The 27,924-nt window shown below is 43.5% G+C and overlaps 2 protein-coding genes across 2 annotated transcripts; both read left to right on the top strand.

Annotated features, from left to right (window-relative positions):
• The first annotated feature begins 109 nt into the window (after positions 1 to 109).
• LOC134468276 (trace amine-associated receptor 13c-like) lies at positions 110 to 4,200 on the top strand. Its single transcript, XM_063222219.1, has 2 exons — positions 110 to 402; positions 3,337 to 4,200. Exons 1-2 carry the CDS (start codon positions 110 to 112, stop codon positions 4,067 to 4,069), a joined length of 1,026 nt encoding a protein of 341 aa, XP_063078289.1. The 3' UTR covers positions 4,070 to 4,200.
• Positions 4,201 to 5,972: 1,772 nt separating this feature from the next.
• On the top strand, positions 5,973 to 26,657 carry stx7l (syntaxin 7-like). Its single transcript, XM_063223739.1, has 10 exons — positions 5,973 to 6,060; positions 7,073 to 7,187; positions 9,265 to 9,334; positions 10,663 to 10,753; positions 12,322 to 12,462; positions 13,289 to 13,338; positions 14,010 to 14,106; positions 17,951 to 18,023; positions 22,794 to 22,876; positions 24,080 to 26,657. Exons 2-10 carry the CDS (start codon positions 7,103 to 7,105, stop codon positions 24,173 to 24,175), a joined length of 786 nt encoding a protein of 261 aa, XP_063079809.1. The 5' UTR covers positions 5,973 to 6,060; positions 7,073 to 7,102; the 3' UTR covers positions 24,176 to 26,657.
• The last annotated feature ends 1,267 nt before the right edge of the window (positions 26,658 to 27,924 follow it).

Raw genomic sequence — 27,924 nt, 5'->3', positions numbered from 1 at the left:
GCTGCTCATTGAAACTGAGAGAGAGAGAGAGAGAGAGAGAGAGAGAGAGAGAGAGAGAGAGAGAGAGAGAGAGAGAGAGAGAGAGAGAGAGAGACAGAGAGAAAAAATCATGGAGTTGGGTGCACACGCTGAAACGGAGCTGCAATACTGCTATCCGTCGGTGAACGGCTCGTGCGTGAGGGGGTCCTACAGCCTGGCCACGCAGCTGGTCCTGCACGCGCTGCTCTGGGGCGCCATGGCGACCACCGTGCTGGGGAACCTGGTGGTCATGGTGTCCATCGTGCACTTCAGATGCCTGCACACGCCCACCAACATGCTGGTCATGTCCCTGGCCCTGGCAGACCTGCTGCTGGGGGTCACCGTCATGCCCTTCAGCATCACACGCTCCGTGGACGGATGCTGGTGTGTGTGTGGTTGTGTATTATGTCAGCATTCTTATTGCACACTGTGTGTGCGTGTGTGTGTGTGCATTGTATTGTGTTGTACATGTCTATAGCAGTATGTTAGTGTTTGAAAAACTGCACATGTGTAAGTGTGTAGTGTATGTGTACTGTATGCTGTGTAAACTACACTTGACTAGACTTGACACTAGAAAGGCACTCAGAGAGGGCAGACCTCCGCCAAGGAAGCTATTTGATAGAATATTTGACAATGTTTCAATTGCAAAAGGAAAGAATAGCGAGCGCTCTGTAGTCCTTTCTCCAGGTTGAAGGGGTGCATCTGGTTATTCCTTTTAGGGCTTGACAGACTTATGAACTGTATCCAAAGCACTCTCCTTTGAGTCAAGGTAGTCAGGGAGTCCCTGATGAAGGCCAGATGGCTGAAACCAGTCTGCGTTTTTAACATGTTTACCCCAATGTAAAATAAAGGGTTTTTAATACTTAAACTACCTTGACTCAAATGAGAGTGCTTTGGATAGAGTTCATAAATTTGACAATGTTTGTTACTAGTGATGTCTCTGGCCCTGGCCGGCCTTTTGCTATGGGGGTCACCGTCATGCCCTTCAGCATTACGCGCTCCCTGGACGGATGCTGGTGGGTCAAAGAGGTGCAAAATGAAATTGTCATTCAGTGTAACAGATACCTTCTGCTGACTGTAACTGTAAAACACATTACTCTTTCTATTTATTTTTTTCCCAGTGAATTCATGAAAGCCTCGGCTGTCATCCATTCACTTGAAACAATTTAAAAATCATGTGTTTTTTTTACCGTTACAGTCAGCAGAAGGTATCCGTTACACTGAATGGCAATGCCATTTTGCACGTCTTTGACCCTGGTACACTACCAATAATAATAATAATAATAATAATAATAATAATAATAATAATAACAATAACAATAATTGTATTTGTATAGCACTATATCATACAAGGCATGCAGCTCAAAGTGCTTAACAAATGGAAATGCCACTAACCATGGAAATACCACTAGCACTAGACTTGTATTAAGCTGAAGTAGTACTCTTATAGATGTCATTAATTATGGTGTAAAAAAAATATGTCAGTGATAAGTCATGATCATTTATTTAGTTAATTTATTCTGCTATACACTGCAATGGCAACAGCACAGTTTAACTTGAAATCACGGCTGCTGGTATAGAAATGCACTCAGAGAGGGCAGACCTCCGCCAAGGAAGCTGTTTGATAGAATATTTTGAATATGTTTGTTACACCCTATTTTTTTCCAAGCCTATCAGCCTTCTATTTTGTGGAGTTAGACACTGGAATGTCTAAATTCGCCCCATCTTGCAATGGTGAAAAATCTTTTAAAAAGAAATTCTGGATCCAGGCCTTGATCCGAATCACCACCTAAATGGAATCACTTGTTCCTTTTGGCATTTCCAACAACTCCACAAAGTTTCATCCAATTCCATTCATATATTTTTTTGTTATCCTGACAGACAAACAAACAAACAAACAGACAGACAGACAGACAGACAGACAGACAGACAGACAGACAAACCAACGCGACCGAAACCATAAGCTCCTTAGCGGAGGTAAATATGATGTCAGTGATAAGTCATAATAACCTATATTGTTAATTTATTCTGCTAGACACTGCAATCGCAACAGCATGGTTCAACAACATTGAACTAGGGCTGTGAATTGCCAAATATCCTCATGAGTCAATGCGTATCATAAAAAACACTACCCCTAATTGGCAAATGCACCTATTTATCTGTATATTTCCTGTGCATGGTGTATCTGTAAGTGTTGTATGCTATGATTATGCCCTGTTTTATGTTTTGTTTATGTTCATATTTACTGGTCATGTGTTTTCACTCCAAAATAAGAGTAAGTGTGTGGACTTCTTTGTACTGACTATAGACAGGATAATGTCAAAATCTGTAGCTATAGTATTTATCACGTAACGGTGGTCATGATACGTGTGAAGAAGAGACCTGTTACGATATGGGAGCAACCATGGCCTGAATGGGTACCAGGGAGATAGATGGGCTTTAGATCAGAGGGTTGCAGGTTTGAATGCCACCCACCCGGCCTTATCTTGCCCTACACCTCCATCCATGGCTCTTGAGCAAAGCACCTAACTCAAGAAGGTAGAGAATGCGTGCACATCAGTGGTACAAGTGCTGGACCAAATGAAGTAAATGAAATAAATGATAGAAGTCTGCAACACTGTTAATGCTCCCAGTGCTGGGAGCGTTAACAGTGTTGCGGACTTCTATCATTTAAAGCACCTAACTCCACAGTGCTCCAGGGACTGTCACCAATACCCTGTAAAATAACTGTAAGTCGCTTTGGATAAAAGCGTCACCTCAGCGTAATGCAACATAATGTGATTTAAATGGCCGCTGACAGCTTGGGCTGGGCCCCAGGACAAAGTCGTCTGAAAGGGCCCCCCTCACCCAATAGCCTACATTCAATGTAACGATGACCCAATTATGGGCCCCACATCTCCCTGGGCCCGGCCCCGGGACAACTGACCCCTTTGTCCCCCCTTGTTGACTTCCCTGGTAAGATATTGCCATTATATACAATCATGTATAACCTTATTCTGCCAGCAGAGGGGGCACTTACAGAAAAGTAGTAGTAGTACATTATTACATTACATTACATTGCACTTAGCTGACGCTTTCATTTATTCAAAGCGACTTACAGTTATTATTTTTCAGGGTATTGGTTACAGTCCCTGGAGCAATGTGGGGTTAGGTGCCTTGCTCAAGGGCACTTCAGCCATGGATGGAGATGTAGGGAGAGGTCAGAGGGGATTCCAACCTGCAACCCCTAGATTGAAAGACCAACTCTCTAACTAACCACTAGGAGGTCACGGCTGCCCAAGTACACACTTTAATGTTTTTTTTGCCCACCACCACTAGGTACTACGGCGACGCCTTCTGCCTGCTGCACTCGAGCTTCGACATGTTCCTGACGTCGGTCTCCATCTTCCACCTCATCTTCATTGCCGTGGACCGGCACCAGGCCGTGTGCAACCCTCTGCTGTACCCCAGCCGGGTGACGCTGCCCGTGGCCTGGCTCATGATCGCGGTGAGCTGGTGCGTGGCGGCCGCCTACTCCTTCAGCCTGCTGTACACCAGGGCAAACGTGAGGGGCCTGGACGACTTCCTCAGGTCCATATACTGCGTCGGCAGCTGCAACCTGCTGTTCAACGCCTTGTGGGGGGCGCTAGACACGCTCATAGCCTTCTTCCTGCCTTGCTCCGTTATGGTCGGCTTGTATGCAAAGATATTCTCCGTGGCCAAGGTGCAGGCGAGGAAAATAGAGGATGTGAGCCGAGGGCACGCCAGCGTCAAGTTGTCGAGTAATAACGCAAAGGAGCACAAAGCGGCGAAGACGCTGGGTATTGTGGTGGGGGCGTTTATCTGTTGTTGGATGCCCTTCTTTGTCAATTCCATTGTCGACCCTTACACTAATTTCTCCACCCCGGCTATACTTTTTGAGATTTTCACCTGGCTAGGGTATTTTAATTCCACCTTAAATCCAATAATATATGGACTGTTTTACCCCTGGTTTAGGAAAACATTGTATTTAATTGTCACACTGAAAATATTTAGTCCGCATTCGTCTGACACCAATCTATTTGTTTCTTAATGCGGTCTTACAGGCTTTATGATGTAGAATTAGGAGTGACATAGTATCTGAGGTGGGCAAATCTATACCTATTTCTTAACCCCTTTCTGCAGAGATAAGGGACACACACACACACACACACACAGACACACACACACACACACACACACACACACACACACACACACACACACACACACACACACACACACACAGACAGACAGACAGACAAACAGACAGACAGACACACACACCGAAAAATAAAATATTTTGTATCTGTTACCCTCCCGTCTGTCCCGTCTTTGTGTCATGATTTTGAGCCATACGGTGACAAGTCAACACACACACACACACACACACACACACACACACACACACACACACACACACACACACACACACACACACACACACACACACACACACACACACACACAGGCACACTCACACACACACACTGGATTGGGTGGGTTTCGAGTTCATTGATCATTGATCATTGATTCAGCTAGTCCAAAATCTATTTCAGATGATAACATAAATGCCTTCACTCTGAATTTCATTAGAAGCCTACTGCTGGGCCTACTCATGAATCAAATCAGACTAATGAACTCATGAACCTGAGCCACATGGGAACTTGTGTAGTGACGCTCATAAAGGATGGAGCTGGAGCAGGCTTCACCCAAACAGGTTTTTCTGCTTTTTAGGGTGCTGCTGACCAAAACAGTGTAAAACTGAAAAGTAGGCCAAAGAAAAGGTTGCACATACATAGGCCTACATTTATTTTATTATAACACAGACACATTTCGGTATTGTATAATATAATTATATGCCTTTTAGTTTACAGTTGCTGTTGCTGACTGTAACTCTGATCAGCCTGATCTCCAAAAATTCCGTGCTCCTGGACACAGATGTTAAGGACACGAAATCTGTGTCCAGGAGCACAGATTTTGCCAAAGTTCCGTGCTCCTGGACACTGAATTGTTTTCCGTGCTCCTGGACACGGAATTGTTTTTCCGTGATGGGCACACGGAAGTGCTTTCTACAGGCTATTACCACAGCACTGTGATAACTCTATCATTAGAAAATACATACCAAATGCTAATCCTAAACAAAATAATGCTATAGCAATTTAAGTTGTGCCCTGACCAAAACATTCCCTAACCTTAACCTGTCATTAAAGACATATTTTTGAGAAATACCTTTTGCTAGGCTATCAAATTCATATAAATGAAAGAAAACGCGCTGTGCCCAGACCAAAACAATCCCTAACCCTAACCTGTCAATAAGAAATTATTTTTTTGAGAAAAAATATTTGAAATTAGAAAAATCCTGAGAAAACACAAGACTGTGGAAACATAGAGTTGTGGGAGTATAGAGAGAGCACTTATGTGTGTCCATCACGGAAAATAATTGGCAAAATCCGTGCTCCTGGACACAGATTTTATGTCCATAACATCCGTGTCCTGGAGCACGGAATATTTGGAGAACATGTTGCTCTGATTGACTATGTATGACAGGAGTCTTACTTTTCCCTAATACGCTTACTTTCTAATACTCTTACTTTATTCAGTCTCTACAACAGTAACAACAACAACAACATTAAGCATACTGAAAATAACAATCGCAATAGTCGCCAAATGCTTTGCTACACATTTACTTTTATGATCTATTGCACACCCCTTAGCTTGCTCCTAACGCACAACTAGGCTACGCTTTATTGTGCAACCCGCATGCTGCCTGGCCTACCTACGAGTAAAGTTTCTTTGCGGTGGTAATGTTTTATTTATTTCATTTTCTCTCGCCCGACTAAAACCATTAAAGACACCTCAACTATAGGCCTAGCTGTTGGGCCCGGTTCGTTGAGTCCAACCCCCTCGCTGGCAGCTGCGTGTTTTCAGAAAGCCAGAGGAAATGTGCGAGAGGAGGAACGCGCACCCGTCTGATCATGTGACGCAGAAATGACTCAAAGATCAGGAAGCCAGCGCTGAACGGACTGATCTGAGCCGAGCAAGGTAAATACACTGATTATAAGACACCGGCGTTAACGTTTTGAACTATTTTAATATTCTGTCTGATTCGTTATTTGGAATGCGTTACTCTGACTCGTGGATCAAGCGCAGCAACATTGTCCAGTTTCGGTGTCCCAGAAACAGCTGTAGACAATCTTCCACAAATGCACCCAAAACAGCAGCGCAGAGTTTCTAACCTTTCTTAAAACTTTCTGGCACATCTAATTGTGTAGTTTAACCTAGCTACTCGAGAAAGAATAAGTATTTAATGCTACGTTTCTTTATATCTCACGGCTCCTGTTGTCCAGAAATTGCTGCGGTCATTGGAGAGAGAGGGCGTGAAGGGATTTCCGCATAGGCTACTTCGAAGAAAGAACATAGAACTAACCACACGCACGCACCCACGCACACACACACACTGGAAGAACAGGTGTGAGATTTTGCAATTGTGTCGTAGGTTGTGTAAGCAATTAGATCCCACTTGAAAGTTGAAACATGACATATAAACAACTTGCAGCTACTTTATTGAGGCAAGAGTCCTGTACTTCTCAGGCAGCATGGAGAATCACACACAGCAATTGAACTACTAGTGGACACAGCAGCAGCACAGTTAAAACAATTATAGTAGTAATTTTACTAATTTACTCACTGTCAGGCAAGCAGCTCTTGCTGAAAATGCAAATTGGTTTATTTTCAATGACACAATCTCTTAAAGCAGTTCATGAGTCAGGTGATGGTGTATGATAAACAGTATGCCTTAGGGAAGTGCTACAACAGGACAACTTGATAATAACTACTATCTGATTTGCACTTGCGGCATAATTCTTTGTGTGGAGAGAAGAAGACAACCAAAGGGGGGATGCTTCTTTCTGAGTCTTGGTTTCCATTCCGAGCAGGTGCATTCTCGTGAGGCTTTATAGGCCTGCACGTATCTCTCTGCTGTTTTTAAATTGGTTTTCATTTTCACTTCTGCATTCTGCACCTTGTGCTTTTATTCATGTTTCATGTGCTGCAGTTTATCCTGCGAGCAGCTTAATGTGTTGCCATGGACTACCAGCGCGGAGTGGCCAAGGACCCCAGCCAATTGGCTCAGACCATCGGCTCCAACATACACAAGATCACGCAGCAGAGTAAGTCAATACTCCAACATACACAAGATCACCCAGCAGAGTAAGTCAATAGGGTCCAACATACACAAGATCACCCAGCAGAGTAAGTCTATAGGGTCCAACATACACAAGATCACGCGGCAGAATAAGTCAATACTCCAACATACACAAGATCACGCAGCAGAGTAAGTCAATACTCCAACATACACAAGATCACGCAGCAGAGTAAGTCAATAGGCTCCAACATACACAAGATCACCCAGCAGAATAAGTCAACGCCTAGGATCTAGTTTTGGGTAGGCCTACAGTGCGCACATCCAACTTCACGATAAGATACACATCCCGATACAGGGGTCACGATAAATACATATCACGACACGTGCATCCTCAAACATGGCCTTCAAGGTAATTTGTGTCCCGGTGTTTTAGGCCTATTTTGTAGTTTTCATAGATTTTTTGCATTTTCAAGAAGACCGACATATGTACAACCAAATGTTGCATTTTTGTTTTTCTGTAAAAAGTAGAGCAAGTCCACATCTAGGACAAGGGACAGTGGCGTGCATCGACATTTTGGGGGGGCAGGTGCTCAAGAGAGGGTGGGGGGCGTGTGAAACTTCCGGCTGCCTTACTAGGCTATAGAGCAGGGCTATTCAAATGGTGGCCCTGGGGCCAGATGCGGCCCTTCGATGGCAAAGTTCTGGCCCCCAAAAAGCCCCTTAAAATACAGAATCATTTTTAGGTATTTAGAGATAAAAGTATGGGTTCCGTATTGAGCTGAAACGGACGGACATTTAAGAAATACAAAACTTTCTGGGGGGGGACCCTCAGACCCCCCACCTCAGTGAAGTGTTCCGGATTTTTTTCATTGACAGTCGGCAACCATAATACATACGTATAGTTCGGCCCCTTTGCTGGGAGGAATCTGAAAAACTGGCCCTCGTTAACATTTCATTGAATACCCCTGCTATGGAGGCTGTATCGGGGCATTATTGTCACATGCTTTTAATCATCAAGCATTTGTAGATGATCATGTCAACATGGACCACAGTACATTGACAAAAATGTAAAAAAGAGAAAAAAAAAAGAAAAAAGAAAGGGCACTTTTTATCCGGTTGGGTAAAGGGGTAGGTGCTTTAGCACCAGCTCGTCCCTGTCTGTGCACACCTACAGTATGACAAGGGGTATTCACTTAAAAGTCACTGAGGGCCAGTTTTTCAAATTCCTTCCAGTAAAGGGGCCGAACATAGAATCTGCAAAACCACTAGCACCACAGTGTCCGAGGTTATGGTGTGAAACAAGTGGATAGCTTTCCAGACAGAACAGACATTTGCTTCTCTATTTCTTAGTAGCCTTATGATGGTCTATTTATCAGACTGTTTAAGATAAGATTTCACTCTCATGTGAATGCATAGGAGAGATATACTCAACCTGAAGTGTTAGTGATTGAAAATTATGCACGGTCACAAATAGCACATATTTGTTTTTATTTTGTTCAGACCTAGTGGGGGCCAGAACCTTGCTATCCATGGACCGCATCTGGCCCCAAGGCCTCCAATTGAATAGCCCTGGTTTAGGATCTAGTTTTGGGTAGGGTGCACACATCCAAAAACACTTGTAGCAGGTGCCAGACAAAAAGTGTCAGACTATTGAATGTAAACGTTGCTTTTTTAAGTGGTCAAGTTTATTTTTTGGAACTTATTGGCAGTGTGCAGAACTACCTCCTTCAGACATCTAATTTCTCCTTGTAAATTTCCTTCAATATTTAAATCCTTACTAGTTTCTCCTTGTAAGTCGCTTTGACCAAAGGCGTCGGCTAAATGCTATCTAATGTAATGTAATGTAATGTAATCTCTACTCTCTACTCTACTTTACTCTACTCGACTCTACTCCACTCACTCTACTCTTCTCTGCTCTAATCTACTGTACTTTACTCTACTCTATATGTTTATATGTTTTCAAATGAACTGGTGCTTTGTGATGTACCTGTCTGTTTTTGTATGTGTTTTTTATGTCTTTTTATGTATCTTATATGGAACTTTTTGAGTCTGTAATAAAGTTTTCAATTCTATACTCCTCTACTTTACTCTATGCTAACCAGCATCTGAGATTCAGAGGATTGTTAATCAGCTGGGCACTGCACAGGATACTGCAGAACTGAGACACACGCTGTAAGTAGAATGAAATTTCACAATGCACCCAAGAGCATTCACCTCCCTCATTTTGTTTCTTTTTTTCAAATCATTGCTTCTGACCTTGAAGAACATTTGCTCCTTGCCAGACTTCTCTCTGAACTCTGAGATATGAAACCTCTGTGGCTTTGCCTGTGGTTTTCAGGTCTCGTGCCGTTCCGATAAGCCTTTCTTGTCTACAGCGCCATCCACTGGATAGTTTAAGAATCACCTATGGGGCCGTTTATACAGGTGTTTCCCATTTGTACAACAATTCAACTTCTGATTGTTGGCTGTCACTCAAAAAATGCGCTCACGTGGTTGGCTGCTTAACATCCTGCCCCTCCTCACATCACAAATGTTTGTAAACAGAAAACCTATCTATACATACTCAGGTATATTGATACGTCTGGGTTTCCGACAATTTCACAAGAATGCACCATATCACTAGCCTAAGTAGCATGAGAATTCCCAGGTGAATTCCCAGGTGAATTCCCAGGGCTGGTAATGGTCATCAATGTAGTAGCCTATGGGTGAACGGGGTGGCATTGGGCCTCAGTGTATTGGGGGAATTAGGACTGGCAATGGTCAGCAATGTACAGGTGGACAGGATTGGTAAGGCGTTTAATTGTTGAACAGGTCGATAATGTAAAGCTATGCCATGTCTTGTTATTTTTCAGTCTCCCATTAATAATGTAAAAATAATGAGATGGGTATGAGATAATTAAGTAGCTTCGGTAATAAACCACATTTTTGCATTTAATTCATGGAGATGTGTGCTGTGATGTACTTCTTGACTTAAAGGGACACTATGCAGGAAATGATCAAAAAGGGTACTGCAACTATGCTGCTCATTGAAACTAGGCTCCGTATTGCCAAATTTGATCTTTACATAAACGTTTATAATAAACAAATATTTTCTAGTATGGTCCAAGTACAGTCATTTTTGCAGCTAAAAACGGTTATTTTTGGAAATTCAAAATGGCGGACCATGGAGAAGATCCCCTATAGGCCTATGAAAAGTGCAATTTTTCTAGTCATAATGAATACTTAGAATTTGATGGTGGTGGTAAGTATTCATGAAAAAGGTAACACTAGGCAGCATGAATTCTGGAAATAAACGCAGTGTCCCTTTAAAGGGGGCATTGCATTCATTTATTGTAAGCCATTGAGTAAATAAAAGGATTATGCTTTGTGTCCCTCTATGACTTAACATTTGCTTTTCTGTGATTTAGTCTTTGCAGGGAGATCCTTGGGCATTGAGAACAGGATTGTGCTTTGTGTAGCGTCGACTCGTGACCTTACGGTTCATTGCTTTTTGTCCGCAGACAGCAGAAACAGCACAATGTCAACACTCTCGCCAAAGACACGGACAAGTTGATGAAAGAGTTTGGATCGTTGCCAGTGACAACAGACCAGGTATAGCACTTCCACTTCTTTGGAACACTGTGGTAGCCGTATAACACACACAGTTTTATTTCAATCTTCCATTTCCTCTGGAAATGTGTCAGATTTGTTGTGTAGAAGTGTGTGTTTTCTTATACTTCTGTTTCTGTAACTACCTTCTAATCGAACTCATAACTGTGAGGATATGTGTTTATATGGGGATTATTTTGGACTTTTTCTTTTCTTGAGAAAGAACTGTTTTCAAATCTTATTTTTACACGGTAGCAACTTGTTGGCGTCTTGGTGGCTCTAGAGCAGGGGTGTTACCTATGTCCTTGAGGCTGTTTTATCCGACCCTGATATCATTTCATGCAGCTTCTCATGAAATAAGATATTTTGTAAAGAAATATTGGAAATTACATTTGCAATACAATTGAGTTATACTTCAGGGGACCGAGTGAATGTGGGGTCTGTTTTAAAGGTGGCTGCCTTCAATATAGGCCTAAAGAGCAAGAGGCCCTTGGAGGACTTTTACGGCCCTTGGAGTAATTTGAAGTGACCCTTGCATTAAAAAGTTTCCCCACCCCTGTGTCATATTGAGGAGGGAATTTTGGAAGAAAAGTCAAATTTCACATAGAGGGGGGGATTATTTTGTTTTAAGGTGATGATAACGGTGGTGCACTTCTACTCCTGGCCTGAAGGAAGGGCAATAAGTCAAACTATTGCATGTCTTTCCAAACAACAAAAGAGAGGAAAGAGCAGAAGAGGCACTCTGAGATTTGAGAAAAAATATGTCATCCTTTGATGTAACTGGCTGTAGTAGACTCACAATGAAGTAATAAAGTAAATAGAAATAAGATGGTTAACCTGAAGTGCTAATTGACTTCGGTAACACTTTATTTTAGGGATACATCTATTAGCACTAATACATACAATGTGCCTGTATAAGTAACTTGTAAGGCATGTACAAAGCAAAATCAAACATTTGTTAGGCATGTATTCGCAAATGTCTTGTTCATGCACAATAAGGGATTTATTACCAATTTAACCTTAGTAAGGACCTAGTAGGCCTTAGCGTTTGCTTAGTACATGCCTTACAAGTTACTTGTGCAGGCATTAACATTGTATGTATTAGTGCTAATAGATGTATCCCTAAAATAAAGTGTTACCTTGACTTCATCTAGGGATGCAAATTATCGATCAATTCATTAATCATTAGTTGATAGCCTTATCGATCAACTTACGATTGATAAGCGGCAAAATTCCCCCCGAAATCTCAATATTTCTCGGAAAAAAAGCCCTACTAAATCTGAAAAATGTTAATTAAAAATTTAAATTAAATCTATTTAAATTCTTTAATCCAAAGGTAATTTAAATATTCACTATTCACACCCCTCTTCACACACACTCTTCACATGCCCATTTCACCTGGGTCTCTTGTCAGTTGAATTATCGATTAATGTTTTTTAATCGATTAATGCATTGATCCCTAACTTCATCCGTTGTCCCAAAGGTACCATTTTGAGGTGCATGTTAATCTTTAAACACAGCTGGAAGACTACCTGATGTCACTGACGTTTTCTTCTTCTTTCTCACTGTAGCAGCGCCAAAGAAAAATCCAGAAAGATCGTCTTGTCAATGATTTCTCCAATGCCCTGGCAATCGTCCAAAGAACCCAGAGACAGGCGGCACAGAAGGAGAAGGAGTTTGTAGCCAGAGTCCGGGCCAGCTCAAGAGTATCAGTAAGTGTAGAGTCAAAGTTTGCTTCATTTTCAATTTCTTCACATGTAACTACAAGACATTTAAAATGAATCGAAATTATGTTTCTCACAGTCCGTGCTGTCACAAGACATGTTGTATTTCCTCCTCCTCAAACGACAACGTAATACATGCCGCATTGTACAGATTTTACTTTCGAAAGTAGTAGATATGCACTTGGGTATCTCTGAGGGCACTGTATGTATGCAAGGGAAGAAAGGAATCACCGGAGCATCTTCAGATGTGGAAAATAACTTGTTTTATTGGGCAGGCGCCAAGACTAACGTTTTGACGTTCACACGTCTTCTTATTGACTCTGAAGAAGACGTGTGAACGTCGAAACGTTAGTCTTGGCGCTTGCCCAATAAAACAAGTTATTTTCCACATCTGAAGATGCTCCGGTGATTCCTTTCTTCTCCTGCATTTACCAAGTCCTTTCCCGAGACGCACCAGATTGTGAAGTGCAGGAGCGCGGAGGATATCTCTCTTTGCTACGTGGCACTGTATGTATGTATGTATGTATGTATGTACTGTATGTATATATGTATGTATGTATGTATGTACTGTATGTATGTGTTTATTGTTGTTTTGTTTTTTGGCGTCATGTGTATTAATGTTGTGTGTATGTGGCAGCTATGTATGTCCAAGACAAATTTCCTTCGGGACCATTAAAAAGAATCTTGAATCTTGAAATGACTGTTACAGATGGTGTCAAGTCATACAGGGTGTTACAGACTGTGTGAGGCATTTGTAAATAATTCTTCTTTATCAGATGATTCAGATGTTTATTCCTCTTGTGGTCCATTCCAGGGTGGTGGTCCAGACACAGAGTTCAGAGGAGGTTCTAATCCCTTTGGAGAGTAAGCAGATACAACTTTTAAACTCAAATTACATTTGCAAAAGAAGGCTGTCCTATTGTCAATGAATGCAAAGGAACAAAGACCGATAGGCTGACTGTAACACCGCATTATGTAATAACACCGCATTATATATAATAGCGGAATAAATGATAACATAATTCAGTGACAATTTCCGCATTTCGTAATTATTTCCGAATTTTATAATACATTTCTTGAACGCATTTTGTAACAATTTTTCTCATCTTGTAATAAATTGTTACATAATGCGAAATTCATTACGAAATGCGGCTTTTAATTTTTGTCCTCCCTCCCTTCCTTGGCTCTGCTTTCCTTTCCTCCTTTCCTCTCCTCCTCTTTCATCTCCTCCTTTCCTCTCCTCCTTTCCTTTCCTCCTTTCCTCTGCTTTCCTCTCCTCCTCTCCTCCTTTCCTCTCCTCCTTTCCTCTCCTCCTTTCCTCTCCTCCTTCGCTCTGCTTTCCTCTCCTCCTTTCCTCTGCTCCTCTTTCCTTTCCTCCTTCGCTCCGCTTTCCTCTCCTCCTTTCCTCTGCTCCGCTTTCCTCTCCTCCTTTCCTCTGCTCCGCTTTCCTCTCCTCCTTTCCTCCTCTCCTCATTTCCTCTCCTCATTTCCTCTCCTCCTTTACTTTCCTCTCCTCCTCTGCTCCGCATTGCCAGTGACAGCCAGACGCAGGTACAGGTGGAGGAGGAGGCCATCAGGGAGGAGGACCTGTCCCTCATCCAGGAGCGGGAGCAGGCTATACTGCAGCTGGAGGTGACACACACACACACACACACACACACACACACACACACACACACACACACACACACACACACACACACACACACACACACACACACACACACACACAGGCCATACTGCAGCTGGAGGTGACACACACACACACACACACACACACACACACACACACACACACACACACACACACAGGCCATACTGCAGCTGGAGGTCACACACACACACACACACACACACACACACACACACACACACACACACACACACACACACACACACACACACACACACACACACACACACACACGCACACACACACAAAGGCCATACTAGAGCTGGAGGTGACACACACACACACACACACACACACACACACACACACACACACACACACAGGCCATACTGCAGCTGGAGGTGACACACACACACACACACACACGCACACACACACAGGCCATACTGCAGCTGGAGGTGACACACTCACACGCACGCACACACACACACACACACACACACACACACACACACACACACACACACACACACACACACAGGCCATACTGCAGCTGGAGGTGACACACACACACGCACGCACACACACACACACAGGCCATACTGCAGCTGGAGGTGACACACACACACGCACGCACGCACGCACGCACACACACACACACACAGGCCATACTGCAGCTGGAGGTGACACACACGCACGCACGCACGCACGCACACACACACACACACAGGCCATACTGCAGCTGGAGGTGACACACACACACGCACGCACGCACACACACACACACACACACACACAGGCCATACTGCAGCTGGAGGTCACCGTTTACTTCTTTATTTGTGCCCACAATTCAAAATTGAGTTTCCATAGACACAAATTTGTCAGTTGCAAAGATACTCAGGCATGAACTAGATAAGTGTCACCACAGTGATCAATAGTCCGTGGGGTAAAAGTCTCAAGGATATACACAGCACCTTCTTCTCCATATGTGTCGACTACCAATTATTGATGATATTGAACAATATTTAAGCAAGCTTTTTGCATTCATTTTTGGGAAGCCTAGCATCCTTAGCCCCCTAGTGGCCAGTCTATGCACGTGGCCCAAACTTCCAAATACAAGCACTATATATTGGCATTTGTAGCCCATCACAGTGATTTCCTGCACAAGTGGTTGATACTTCATTAGTTTCTCACAAAACACACACACACACACACACACACACACACACACACACACACACACACACACACACACACACACACACACACACACACACACACACACACACACACACACACACACAGAGGCTATACAATAGCTAGATGTGGCACACACACACACACACACACACACACACACACACACACACACACACACACACACACACACACACACACACACACAGGCCATACTGCAGCTGGAGGTGAGACACACACACACACACACACACACACACACACACACACACACACACACACACACACACACACACACACACACACACACACACACACAGAGGCTATACAATAGCTAAATGTGGCACACACACACACACACACACACACACACACACACACACACACACACACACACACACACACACACACACACACACACACACACACACACACACACAGGCTATACAACAGCTAGATGTGGCACACATACACATACACACACACACTACATTACATTGCATTTGGCAAACACTTTATTTTTAACCAAAGTGACTTCCAATCGAGGACTCGATCACTAGTGGAAACCAAGAGCACTACAGGAAATATACAGAACAACAAGTGCAGACGCTAAGTAGGGTTCGTTTTTTTATAGTACATTAACACAGGGTTGCAGTAAGTAGAACACACACACACACACACACACACACACACACACACACACACACACACACACACACACACACACACACACACACACAGGCCATACTACAGCTGGAGGTCACACACACACACACACACACACACACACACACAGGCCATACTGCAGCTGGAGGTGACACACACACACGCACGCACACACACACACACAGGCCATACTGCAGCTGGAGGTGACACACACACACGCACGCACGCACGCACGCACACACACACACACAGGCCATACTGCAGCTGGAGGTGACACACACGCACGCACGCACGCACGCACACACACACACACACAGGCCATACTGCAGCTGGAGGTCACCGTTTACTTCTTTATTTGTGCCCACAATTCAAAATTGAGTTTCCATAGACACAAATTTGTCAGTTGCAAAGATACTCAGGCATGAACTAGATAAGTGTCACCACAGTGATCAATAGTCCGTGGGGTAAAAGTCTCAAGGATATACACAGCACCTTCTTCTCCATATGTGTCGACTACCAATTAGTGATGATATTGAACAATATTTAAGCAAGCTTTTTGCATTCATTTTTGGGAAGCCTAGCATCCTTAGCCCCCTAGTGGCCAGTCTATGCACGTGGCCCAAACTTCCAAATACAAGCACTATATATTGGCATTTGTAGCCCATCACAGTGATTTCCTGCACAAGTGGTTGATACTTCATTAGTTTCTCACAAAACACACACACACACACACACACACACACACACACACACACACACACACACACACACACACACACACACACACACACACACACACACACACACACACACACACACACACACACACACAGAGGCTATACACTAGCTAGATGTGGTACACACACACACACACACACACACACACACACACACACACACACACACACACACACACACACACACACACACACACACACACACACACACACACACACACACACAGGCCATACTGCAGCTGGAGGTGAGACACACACACACACACACACACACACACACACACACACACACACACACACACACACACACACACACACACACACACACACACACACACACACACACACAGAGGCTATACAATAGCTAGATGTGGCACACACACACACACACACACACACACACACACACACACACACACACACACACACACACACACACACACACACACACACACACACACACACACACACACACACACACACAGGCTATACAACAGCTAGATGTGGCACACATACACATACACACACACACTACATTACATTGCATTTGGCAAACACTTTATTTTTAACCAAAGTGACTTCCAATCGAGGACTCGATCACTAGTGGAAACCAAGAGCACTACAGGAAATATACAGAACAACAAGTGCAGACGCTAAGTAGGGTTCGTTTTTTTTATAGTACATTAACACAGGGTTGCAGTAAGTAGAACACCACACACACACACACACACACACACACACACACACACACACACACACACACACACACACACACACACACACACACACACACACACACACACACACAGGCCATACTACAGCTGGAGGTCACACACACACACACACACTCTTCAGGAGAGGGATCAAGGCCATACTACACACACACACACACACACACACACACACACACACACACACACACACACACACACACACACACACACACACACACACACACAGGCCATACTACAGCTGGAGGTCACACACACACACACACACACACACACACACACACACACACACACACACACACACACACACACACACACACACACACACTATTCAGGAGCGGGATCAAGGCCATACTACATACACACACAGACATAACACATGGACACTTCTGTAGACTCTGCTGTTGTTGGGCATTATAAGTGTGACAAATAAAAAGGTTTTTCAGGTTTAATGCGGCATGCGGTAACTGTGTGTGTGTGTGTTTGCGTGTGTGTGTGTGTTTGTGTCTCAGTCTGATATTACAGATATCAACGAGATCTTCAAAGACCTGGGGATGATGGTCCATGAGCAAGGGGACATGATAGGTGAGAATTATTTCAGTCGTTTTATGTCTTCAACAGGGCTCTAAGTTAACGTTTTCAAAATGGCGTGTAGACGTTTTATCTTACCAGTCAAACGCACAACCACTAATGGGTCAAAGTGGCTAGTAACTTTTATTTTCTACCAGCTAAACTGAATTCTCAGCAGCATTAGAATGGTTAATGTGGAGCCCTAGGGCAGGGCTGGGGAACCTTTTACATTCGAAGGGCCACTTCAAATTCATTCGAGGGCCGTTAAAGTCCTCCGAGGGCCGTATTATGCAGGGATTAAAGTTTTCCGTCGCTACGACGGAATTCCGTCAACTGGATTTTCGTTTGGACGGATTTCCGTCCGTATAATTTATGTCAATTAATTTACAATTTTTACTTTCCAACTGAACTCAAATCGAGAGCACTCCTGGTCATGAGAAGGGGACGAGAGGTGTGTTTGGTGTAGGCCTACGGATGTAGTTAGGCTATACACTCCACCATTGGCGGTGTGATACAACATTCACTCATCAGTAGCCTAGTTTTGGGTCATCCCCTGTTCTTCCGTGTTCCAAAAAAAAGTACACGAGCGGTCAACAATTCTGTGGCAGCGCAACGCGAGAGATTAAAAAAATAAATAGCCAAAATTGTTGCTGATGGCAGAAAAGAAAATAATTGTAATACAATGTATAAAGTGCAGTGACGTTTCCATATCATTGCACCTGCCGTGGCAGATATTTAGAAAAAAAAATGAATAGTTTACTTCGACTGCGTATGATGTCCTTTTCATGAAGGGTTTGCCTTTTAAGCATTGTGACTCTTACTAGCATTATTCATAGCCCCAATGGGACGACTATGGCAGCTAACTAGGATAGCCTACCATGCGTTTCATCCTCAAAGTTTAGCGCGTTTGTGTGGCTGCGTGTAGAGCTTGTCTTTTTGACAACGGATACACAGTCTCATCTGTAGCCTACTCATAGCAGATTAACTTTGTTGTTGCCGATATATATATTCAAGAAATAAGTTAAAATGGGTTGCATTTGGGTCACGGATAGGCTATCCCTGGCAGAGCCAATTTATGCCACGTCTTGTTCTGGGAAGCAGTGTTCTGATGGGTGGACTCATGGTCGATAAATGCCGTTTCGACGTTTGTTTCACTTTCAAGGCTGGTTACTGTGTGACGCCATTTCTGCTAACTGGAATAGTGTGCAGCAGCAACAGTTGTGTGTGCGCTTGTTTTTGAGTGGCTCAACGTCTGTGCCCATCTTCTCGGACTATGCGTTTCGTTTGAGTTCAGTTAGCCTATTTGCGCACTGCGCACTCAGGACTGATGGGTGGGTGATTTGCCTTAATTCGAGTGGAAAGCTGCGCGACAAGCTTGGGAAAGTGTGTTACTTTTGTAAACGATAGGCGTATGTCTGTGACTGTCGTGTCTGCTGCGTCCTGTCAGCTTGTAGAACACGTGCGCATAGGAAGAATCGGGGACGTTTTTTAAATCAATGGTAAGCCTGTGCTTGGCACCGCACATCGAGAAGCAAAAAAGTAGCCAGTAGTTTTCAAAACGGTAGAACACAGAGGTAGACATACCGCACCCTGTTTGTAAACGTCAAGAAGTTATTTGTAACAGGATGAATACTGAAAAAGGCCGAAGGGTGAAAAACATACAAATAATTAAAGCTAGTTTTCTCCCTCTGATTGCTATGATCAGGGCTTTTTAAATGTCAGAAATACAACTGCAAGCAATGCGCACCAGTGCTTTCACCAGAACAGTGTTTGCCCATTCTAATGTGAAAGACAAAATATAGCCTACTACTACAACAAAAAACCCCATAATGGGATCACTCACTGTATCAACACATTGCAATTCCAAGTCAATAATTCTGTGAGATCAGCTACCATTTTGAAGCAGCATTCATTGTGAATCCATTCTGCATGATGTTGTGAACAATTCATAAACAATGGGTAGAAATAAGAGGAAATAACCAAAACATGCCCCAAATTTCAGTTCAATCTTTGCAGTCTGATATAGTATCCATTATGCCTCCATTCTCGGCCAGTTCTAGTCAATCTGGTGAGCGAGCGGCCTAGGCCTGCCCGCCCTCTTTCCTTTTTTTGTATTTAGAAATTGGCATCTGTAAACATAGCATTGTAGGCCTACATCTGATTGAGCACATCTGATCTAGTACCTACAGGTACACATTACTGAGTCTATATAGGTCTACTGAGTGTATAATGAATATTCATTGTTCATGTGAAGTGTAAAGATTTATGTTGGTTGAAGTTCTGATTTTGTGGCACTTTTTGGTATTACTGGCGCCCTCAAGACATAGGCCTATTCTGCTCTAGGCGACTGCCCCGTCTGCCTATGCCGCTGGCTCTGGCACCATTCCTTGCAACCTACATTGGTTTTCGTAGGGTTACGGAGTGATACTCGATCGGGTGCCTAACCGGTAAAAAAGTTCAGTCAGATTACTTTTTTTTGCTTTAATCCCTGATTATGAACACAAACAGGATTTCTCCCTGCACCTTAGGCCTATATTGAAGGCAGCCACATTTAAAACAGACCCCACCTTCTTTAGGTCCCCTGAATGTAACTTAATTGTATTGCAAATGTATTTTCTAAGATTCCATTACAAAATATGTCATATTTCATGTGAAGCTGCATAACATTAAAATTATATTGGGGGCCAGATAAAACGGCCTCAAGGGCCGCAAACGGCCCTCGAGACGTAGGTTCCCCACCCCTGCCCTAGGGGGTGCTATGGCGTAGCGCACTAAGCCCTCCACATTTGGGTTTGCATGCCCACGGGGACCCCGGTTTGGGTCCGGCCGGGGTCATTTCCCGATCCCACCCCGTTTCTCTGTCCCACTCGCTTCCTGTCACCATCTCAGACTGTCCTATCAAATAAAGGCATTAAAGGTACACTGTGCAGGAAATGGTCAAAAAAGGTACTGCAACTATGCTGCTCATTGAAACTGTGTTGCCTATTGCCAAATTTGACCTTTTCATGATAGTTTACTAAGTAATAAACTAATATTTTCCAGTATGGCCCAAGTATAGTTATTTTTGCAGCTAAAAATGGCTATTTCTGGAAATTCAAAATGTCGGACCATGGAGAAGATCCCCCTTTTCATGTATGAAAAGTGCAATTTTTCCAGTCATAATGAATACCTAGAATTTCATGGTGGTGGTAAATATTCATGAAAAAGGTAACATTAGTGAATGGGTAGCATGAATTCTGGAAATAAACAACTAAAAATCTCACACAGTGTCCCTTTAAAAAAAAAATAGAGCCCTGATCCACACACCAGGGCAATAGCTACCCAGAACACACTCTACTGCACGCGGTACTGACTCGTGTCACATACGGTACTTTTCAATCTCATCTCAAGCACATTTAATTGTTTTGGTCCTTATTCACTGGCAGTAATCTAGTATGAGTGTGGTCTATTGATGATGATGGATTTTGTTTCTGGTAATTCCTGTTTGTGTTATTATTTTGCTGGGGTTTGATTCATAGATGTGCTGTTTTGTTTGAAGCCGTATGGTCTAAGGCCTTTAGTGCACCACCTAGGCCTGTTTGGTTCTATTACGTCCAATGGAAGTGCTATGGCAGTGCTCAAACAAAGCATGTGTAAACAAATCTCACACACACACACACACACACACACACACACACACCGAAACCCCCCAAAACACAATGGTGCAATCTTAGCGCCATGTTGCGCAGCCAGAAATTCGATCCTCATTATACGCCGACGCAACACAACACAAACAACATATTTTTTTAACACCTCTGACAAGGAAACCAATGGGGAGCTCACACTCAGACTAAGTCACTCACTCACTCACTAAACTCCTTGCTTCGCTGTGGGGCAGCCTCTCAAGCTCACTCAGCAGAGACTCAATCGAAGGTGTGAACTTGAAGGCCACTAATGACGGCATTTTGGGTTATAATGAGGCCCTCGGAGATGTGGCCAATGAGCTCACAAACGGGGCCGTGCAAGGACCTTAGGACGGGCAGGGGCTCAGGATTTCAAAAGGGGCATTTAAAAAAAAAAAGAAATACAAAAAAATCCAAACAACAGGTCAGCTGTATTTAATAGTATATCTTTATTTACATCCTGATAACCCATGCATAGGCTCAGTCCTTGTAATTCTAATTTTAAAAACAATTTAAACTCCCAAAACATTGTGCACACCACATAATGTATTGTAAATGAGTGGGACATGTTACACTGGCCTGGTCCCACTCATATTCCTGTGACATACCAAATTTGATGTTCAAGTCATATTACTATTAATCAAGGGTGTATGCGGGCCGACTGTAATACACATTTCAAATTAATATTTGAATAACCATTAGGCTGACTTCCCTGATTGTAGTGGCTCTTTTATTGTGGCCAATGTGGGTACCTTGACCTGACAGGGCACTTCAACCATGAAGCTGGATAAAGGATGGTAGAGCAATGCTTATTTACTGGCCATGAAGTTGTTCTCGAACAAGAATGGTCGTCACACACTCAGAACTTCATGCAGTTACATTTAATAAGACCAACGTTTCGGATTACGCCTTCATCAGGGTCCTATTAAATGTAACCGCATGAAGTTCTGAGTGTGCGACGACCATTCTTTTTCAAGTTGAGTCTAATTGTCTGCCGTACGCACCTCAAACGGTGTGCGTTTACTGAAACCCGAAGAAAGACTCATGAAGTTGTACTAGCCATGACTGACCGACCATCTGTCCAGATGACCTCATCATGGTGGCTTGTCGTTTGTCTTTTCAGACAGCATAGAGGCCAATGTGGAGAGTGCTGACCTCAACGTGCAGTCTGCTACTCAGCAGTTGGCGAGAGCAGCCGATTACCAGGTAAGAAACGCTCACGATTTCTCATTTGCTTGGATTTCGAATACTACTAGCGAATCTTTATTATCTTTTCTACTAGCGAATTACGTTTTGCAGGGGGGGAAAAGCGTCAGAGTTGGAAAGTAACTAATGACATTTACTGAAATTACTGTAATTGAGTACATTACATAACATTACGCCCTCGGTATGCTTGCTACAAGCCGCAAATTACGCGTGTCACAGCGAGCAATTGACTGCACATGCTTGTTTTAAAAGCAGTAGATCAACATGCAAAATACTGGCGGTGTCATCCAGGGGGCAGAGAGAACAGCATCGTGATCCGTAAATTGGGAACACAGACTGTAAACAAAACAAAATAAGGACTACCCGGGCAAGGAGACGATACTGCTACTTCTACATTTGCACGTTCCTTTGTCAAAGTGCAACGGGGAAGTATGATCGCAAATCGAATGTTTGTAATTTCGGACAAGCTCGAGACGGTCTTGAAAAGTTGCCATCGTCGTTTTCTACAGAAGTACTCGTATGGAACTGTGCAGTCTTTCCTACAATTGCCCCCCAGCGAGTTTGAAGATATCGCACCTAACGCACACGTTTGGTTGCAGTATGTAACGTGCATAAAATTCGCAAGAACTACGCAGGTTAACGCGCTCATGAACGAATCGTGCCTGCGCACGCTTATCCTACAGCAAGCATACCGCGGGCCATACTCTTAGGGCCAAAACATACCAAGGCGGAACGGAACGGTCGCAGGACGGACGCGGTCTTTCTGCTTAGTTTTGGCCGGCGTGCTTTTCTCTGCCTTGCACACTGACAGCGTCGGCGTGCGCGGCCAGTCCTATTCAAACCCCTAGCCACAGCCAAAGCTAGCATGCTACGTTGCCATTCATTTGAATGAGACACCGCCGGTCGCCGGCGTGAAAAATACGCTCGAGTTCTATTTTCCAAATGCAGCGCGGCGCAGAGCCGGCTCCCGCGCCGCTGACGCCCGACTACCGCCGGTTGGTGTGTAAGGACAGATAGGTTTCAATGTATTTTCACCGTCGCCGGTAAAAAACGTGGCCGTTCCGCGACGCTTTACCGCCTTGGTGTGTAAGACCCCTTACAGTTATTTAGGTACAGGGTATTGGTTACAGTCCCTGGAGCAATGTGTATGTAATGAGCAATGTGTGGTTGTATGTAATGTAATGTTCTTTTCTTGTTTTCCAGCAAAGGTCCAGGAAGAAGATCTGCATCCTCATAGTGGTGTTGATGATTGCAGCTGTAGTCCTCGGCCTGATCATCTGGGCTGCTGTAAAGGGATAAGATCATGCCAATGCTATATTTTACACATCACTTTTTATTTTCAACCCCCCCCCCCCCTTTTTTGTCATTAATTACAGGATTATAGGTGTCAGACAGACACTTTGGCTACAAGAGCCTTCATCAACGCCTGTCTGACCTGCAATGAATGAATAAAAAGGGGGCAATGTCTAATCACTTTCGGTAACACTGTACTTGATACCGGTGTCATATGCATGTCATTACAGTGTCATAACAGTGTCATGGCACCGTTTTGCACGTGTCATAAACATTATGTCAATGTCATAGACATTTTATGACTATTGGCCTTGAGGTTGTCTTTGCCATAACCAAATGTCACTACAGTCATGAAATCTTTATGACACTGACATAATGTTAAATGCCTTATCTATGACTGTGTCATGACACTATTGTGACACTGTAATGACATGCATATGACACCGGCGTCGAGTAAAGTTTAACCTCACTTTCTTAATCATTGTCCTCCTCAAAGGGCTAGTTAGTAGATGCTGGGTGCATCCCAATATGTGACCTTGCCTCCTCCACTTGCCTCCTCCACTTGCTTCTCGTCATGATGACATCACTGACAACAGCATTATATTTCAATATCTTGCAAAAGCTCAATTGTAAAGTCTTTTTCTCATTTGCAATTGGGATGATGAATGAAAAACAGTCCCTCAAAAGTTGTTGTGGCGAGGCTGACAGCTGGTAGCCTGATAAACCAGACTAAATGTGGATGTCTAATTTAGTCTGGCCTCGATGCATAATACATCCGAAGATTGTTGATGAGAACAAACTTCCCTCAAAACCCTGCCCACTTTGATTCAAAACACATCTTTGTGTTGTAATTGGTTTGCCAGATTCTTGGCATTCTGGCTTCATTGAATCATTATGCGAGGCCAGACCCACCCGTAGACGAAACATTTTGCCGTCCAGCGGGTGGCGCTGGTTCACCAGGCTAGACAGCTGGGAAACTTTATCGTTTTCTCCACGGAGGAGGGGCCAGGAGGCGGGACGAGGAGACAAGCACTAGTGGAGGAGGCAAGGACACATATTGGGATGCACACGCTATGTTGGCAGGGTCAAGAGAGGCCACTCAGAGACTGTGCTCCACCAGTCCTCTAACATGGCATGCTTCAGGTTCTGTGTTAGCCTGGTAAACCAGCTGCGAGTGGGTCTGGCCTCGGATCTGAGAACGTTTTGAACACTGTGCCCTGAGTCTGGCAAAACCAATTACAACGCAGAGATTTGTTTTGAATCAAAGCGGGCAGGTTTTGAGGGAGTGACGACGAAGCTTGCAACACCGTTGGGAAAGCACGTCAGCGCAGGGACGGTTTGAAAAAACAAGAGGTTGTTCTCATCAGCAATCGTCCAAGGTATCGTTCATCGCGGCCAGACTAAATTACTCCGGTCTCACATTTAGGCTGGTTTATCAGGCTAGTTCTGTGTACTACTAGATGCAACTTTGATTTCCTACACAGTTGTGAATTGCAGGTTTCAGACACTGAAACCTCTGCCATGTTTTCCTTAACTTTTTAGTCGCTTGTACTGTACGCGGCTCCACTCACCAATATGTCAGCCACATCACTTTCCCACTGCCGGTTTTCTGGTAAGCCTACAGCTCGACACAGCGCGACTCTGCACTTTTTGCTTTACTATTGAGCTATTGTGTCGTGCGTGCCTATTCGAAAAGCAAAAAGTGACGGCTGAGTCGCGCTGTGTCCATTGGTAGGCCTACCAGAAAACCGGCAGTGGAAAAGAGGCATTATCCAGTCAGCCACAAACTGGTTCACTTTTTCTGTTCAACACAGCTGAGTGCATAGCTGAGCTGTTTCTCTTGAAAGCTCTAAACATCCTTCTGATTCAGAGCTGATTGGATCAAACTAGTCGCAGGGAGTTTACTCTCTAGGCCTGGTGATGGACACTTCTGGGATGCATTTCTCGAAACCGTAGTTGCTTACTATGTTAGCTACTTTTGTTGTTTGCAATGCAATTTCCCATTGGCAACTACCAAAGTTGCTTACAGGCTAACAACTACGCATTCGAGAAATACACCCCAGATCATCAGGAATGACTACTCATCACTCAAAGTAGAGAGTTATGCTTTGAAATTTTTTTATTTTTTTTTAAAGGGACTATCATACTAAAACGTGCTTCATGTACTGATAAATGGAATTATCATTGAGGACAGTTTTTAACATGTTTTGATATCTAAGTATTTTTACTGTGTATAGTTCTATTTCCCCTGTAAACTTGTATCAATATACCTACGTAAAAAAGGTTTAATGAAAGCATTCCATTGAATCCATTAGTTATGTCTGCCCTAACTACTGTAGTAAGCAATAAAGCATGATGTGCCACATTTACATGTGATCTTTATCCTGAGAAGAAAGGGAATGTTTGCTATTTAACTGTAATTCACTTTATATTGTAAATTAAATATTGTATAGATATATGCAATCAAACAAATGGTTTGCTGTCTGTTCATCTGTCAATCGTCATGACTTTAAAAGCCTCTGAAGATATCCAACTTCACACACACACACACACACACACACACACACACACACACACACACACACACACACACACACACACACACACACACACACACACACACACGATGGGCCACATTTACATGTGATCTTTATCCTGAGAAGAAAGGGAATGTTTGCTATTTAACTGTAATTCACTTTATATTGTAAATTAAATATTGTATAGATATATGCAATCAAACAAATGGTTTGCTGTCTGTTCATTTGTCAATCATCATGACTTTAAAAACCTCTGAAGATATCCAACTTCACACACACACACACACACACACACACACACACACACACACACACACACACACACACACAGGAATCGCATTCCGTATTCCGTATTACTGCAAGCCAAATGTAATTTATCAGCCTACACATGAATCCATTTCCAAATGAATGTGCAAAAAATTCCTTTCATCAGCTTAGCGTTTAATTTGTGTGGAATGAATGATACCGTAAAATAATCTATAGATCTTGGAGAAACATTTCCTGTGAGTTTGTATTTTTAATGGCTAAATCTTGGTATTCAACCTAATTACACTGCACTTAAAAACATGATATAGAATCTATAGATCTTGGAGAAACATTTCCTGTGAGTTTGTATTTTTAATGGCTAAATCTTGGTATTCAACCTAATTACACTGCACTTAAAAACATGATAAATGAAAGATAAATGTCTGCTCACCTAAATCCTCGTTGCGTTCTTCTAATTTGCCAAGCTTTCGGTCTGCTGACCTTTCCTCAGGACTCTGCCTGGGGTCCCTTTGCCACTGACTGCTGTGAAGGCAAATTTACATTGTGTCAGAATTACGTCCAAGGAATTAAGGATTACATGTCTACCAACTGTACTCTACACAACATTTTTTTTTTTCAATATTGCATCTTGTTACACTTCTGTAATTTGACACGTTTGGCCAATCAGGGGCCTCCCTGGCAGGTGGGGGGGGTAAGGTGATACAGATTCTAAGGGCCCAACAGCTCTGACTGGGCCCTGGAAGGATGCTGATAACATAATTTGTCATTTTTGGGGGCCCAAAATTCGAATCTTTCATGGGGCCCAAAATGTTTATCAGCGCCTCTGCTTTTGGCCAATCAGGGGCCTCCCTGGCAGGTGGGGGCCCCTAGTCTGCAGCCATATCTAGCCTGTGGGCCCCCTGGCAGGTGGGGGCCCCTAGGCTGCAGCCATATCGAGCCTGTGGGGGCCCT

Source organism: Engraulis encrasicolus, chromosome 18 (assembly GCF_034702125.1).
Source record: "Engraulis encrasicolus isolate BLACKSEA-1 chromosome 18, IST_EnEncr_1.0, whole genome shotgun sequence".
NCBI classification, from domain to species: Eukaryota; Metazoa; Chordata; class Actinopteri; order Clupeiformes; family Engraulidae; genus Engraulis; species Engraulis encrasicolus.
Note: the sequence above shows the minus strand (reverse complement) of the source record. Positions and strands in the feature narration are given on the sequence as shown.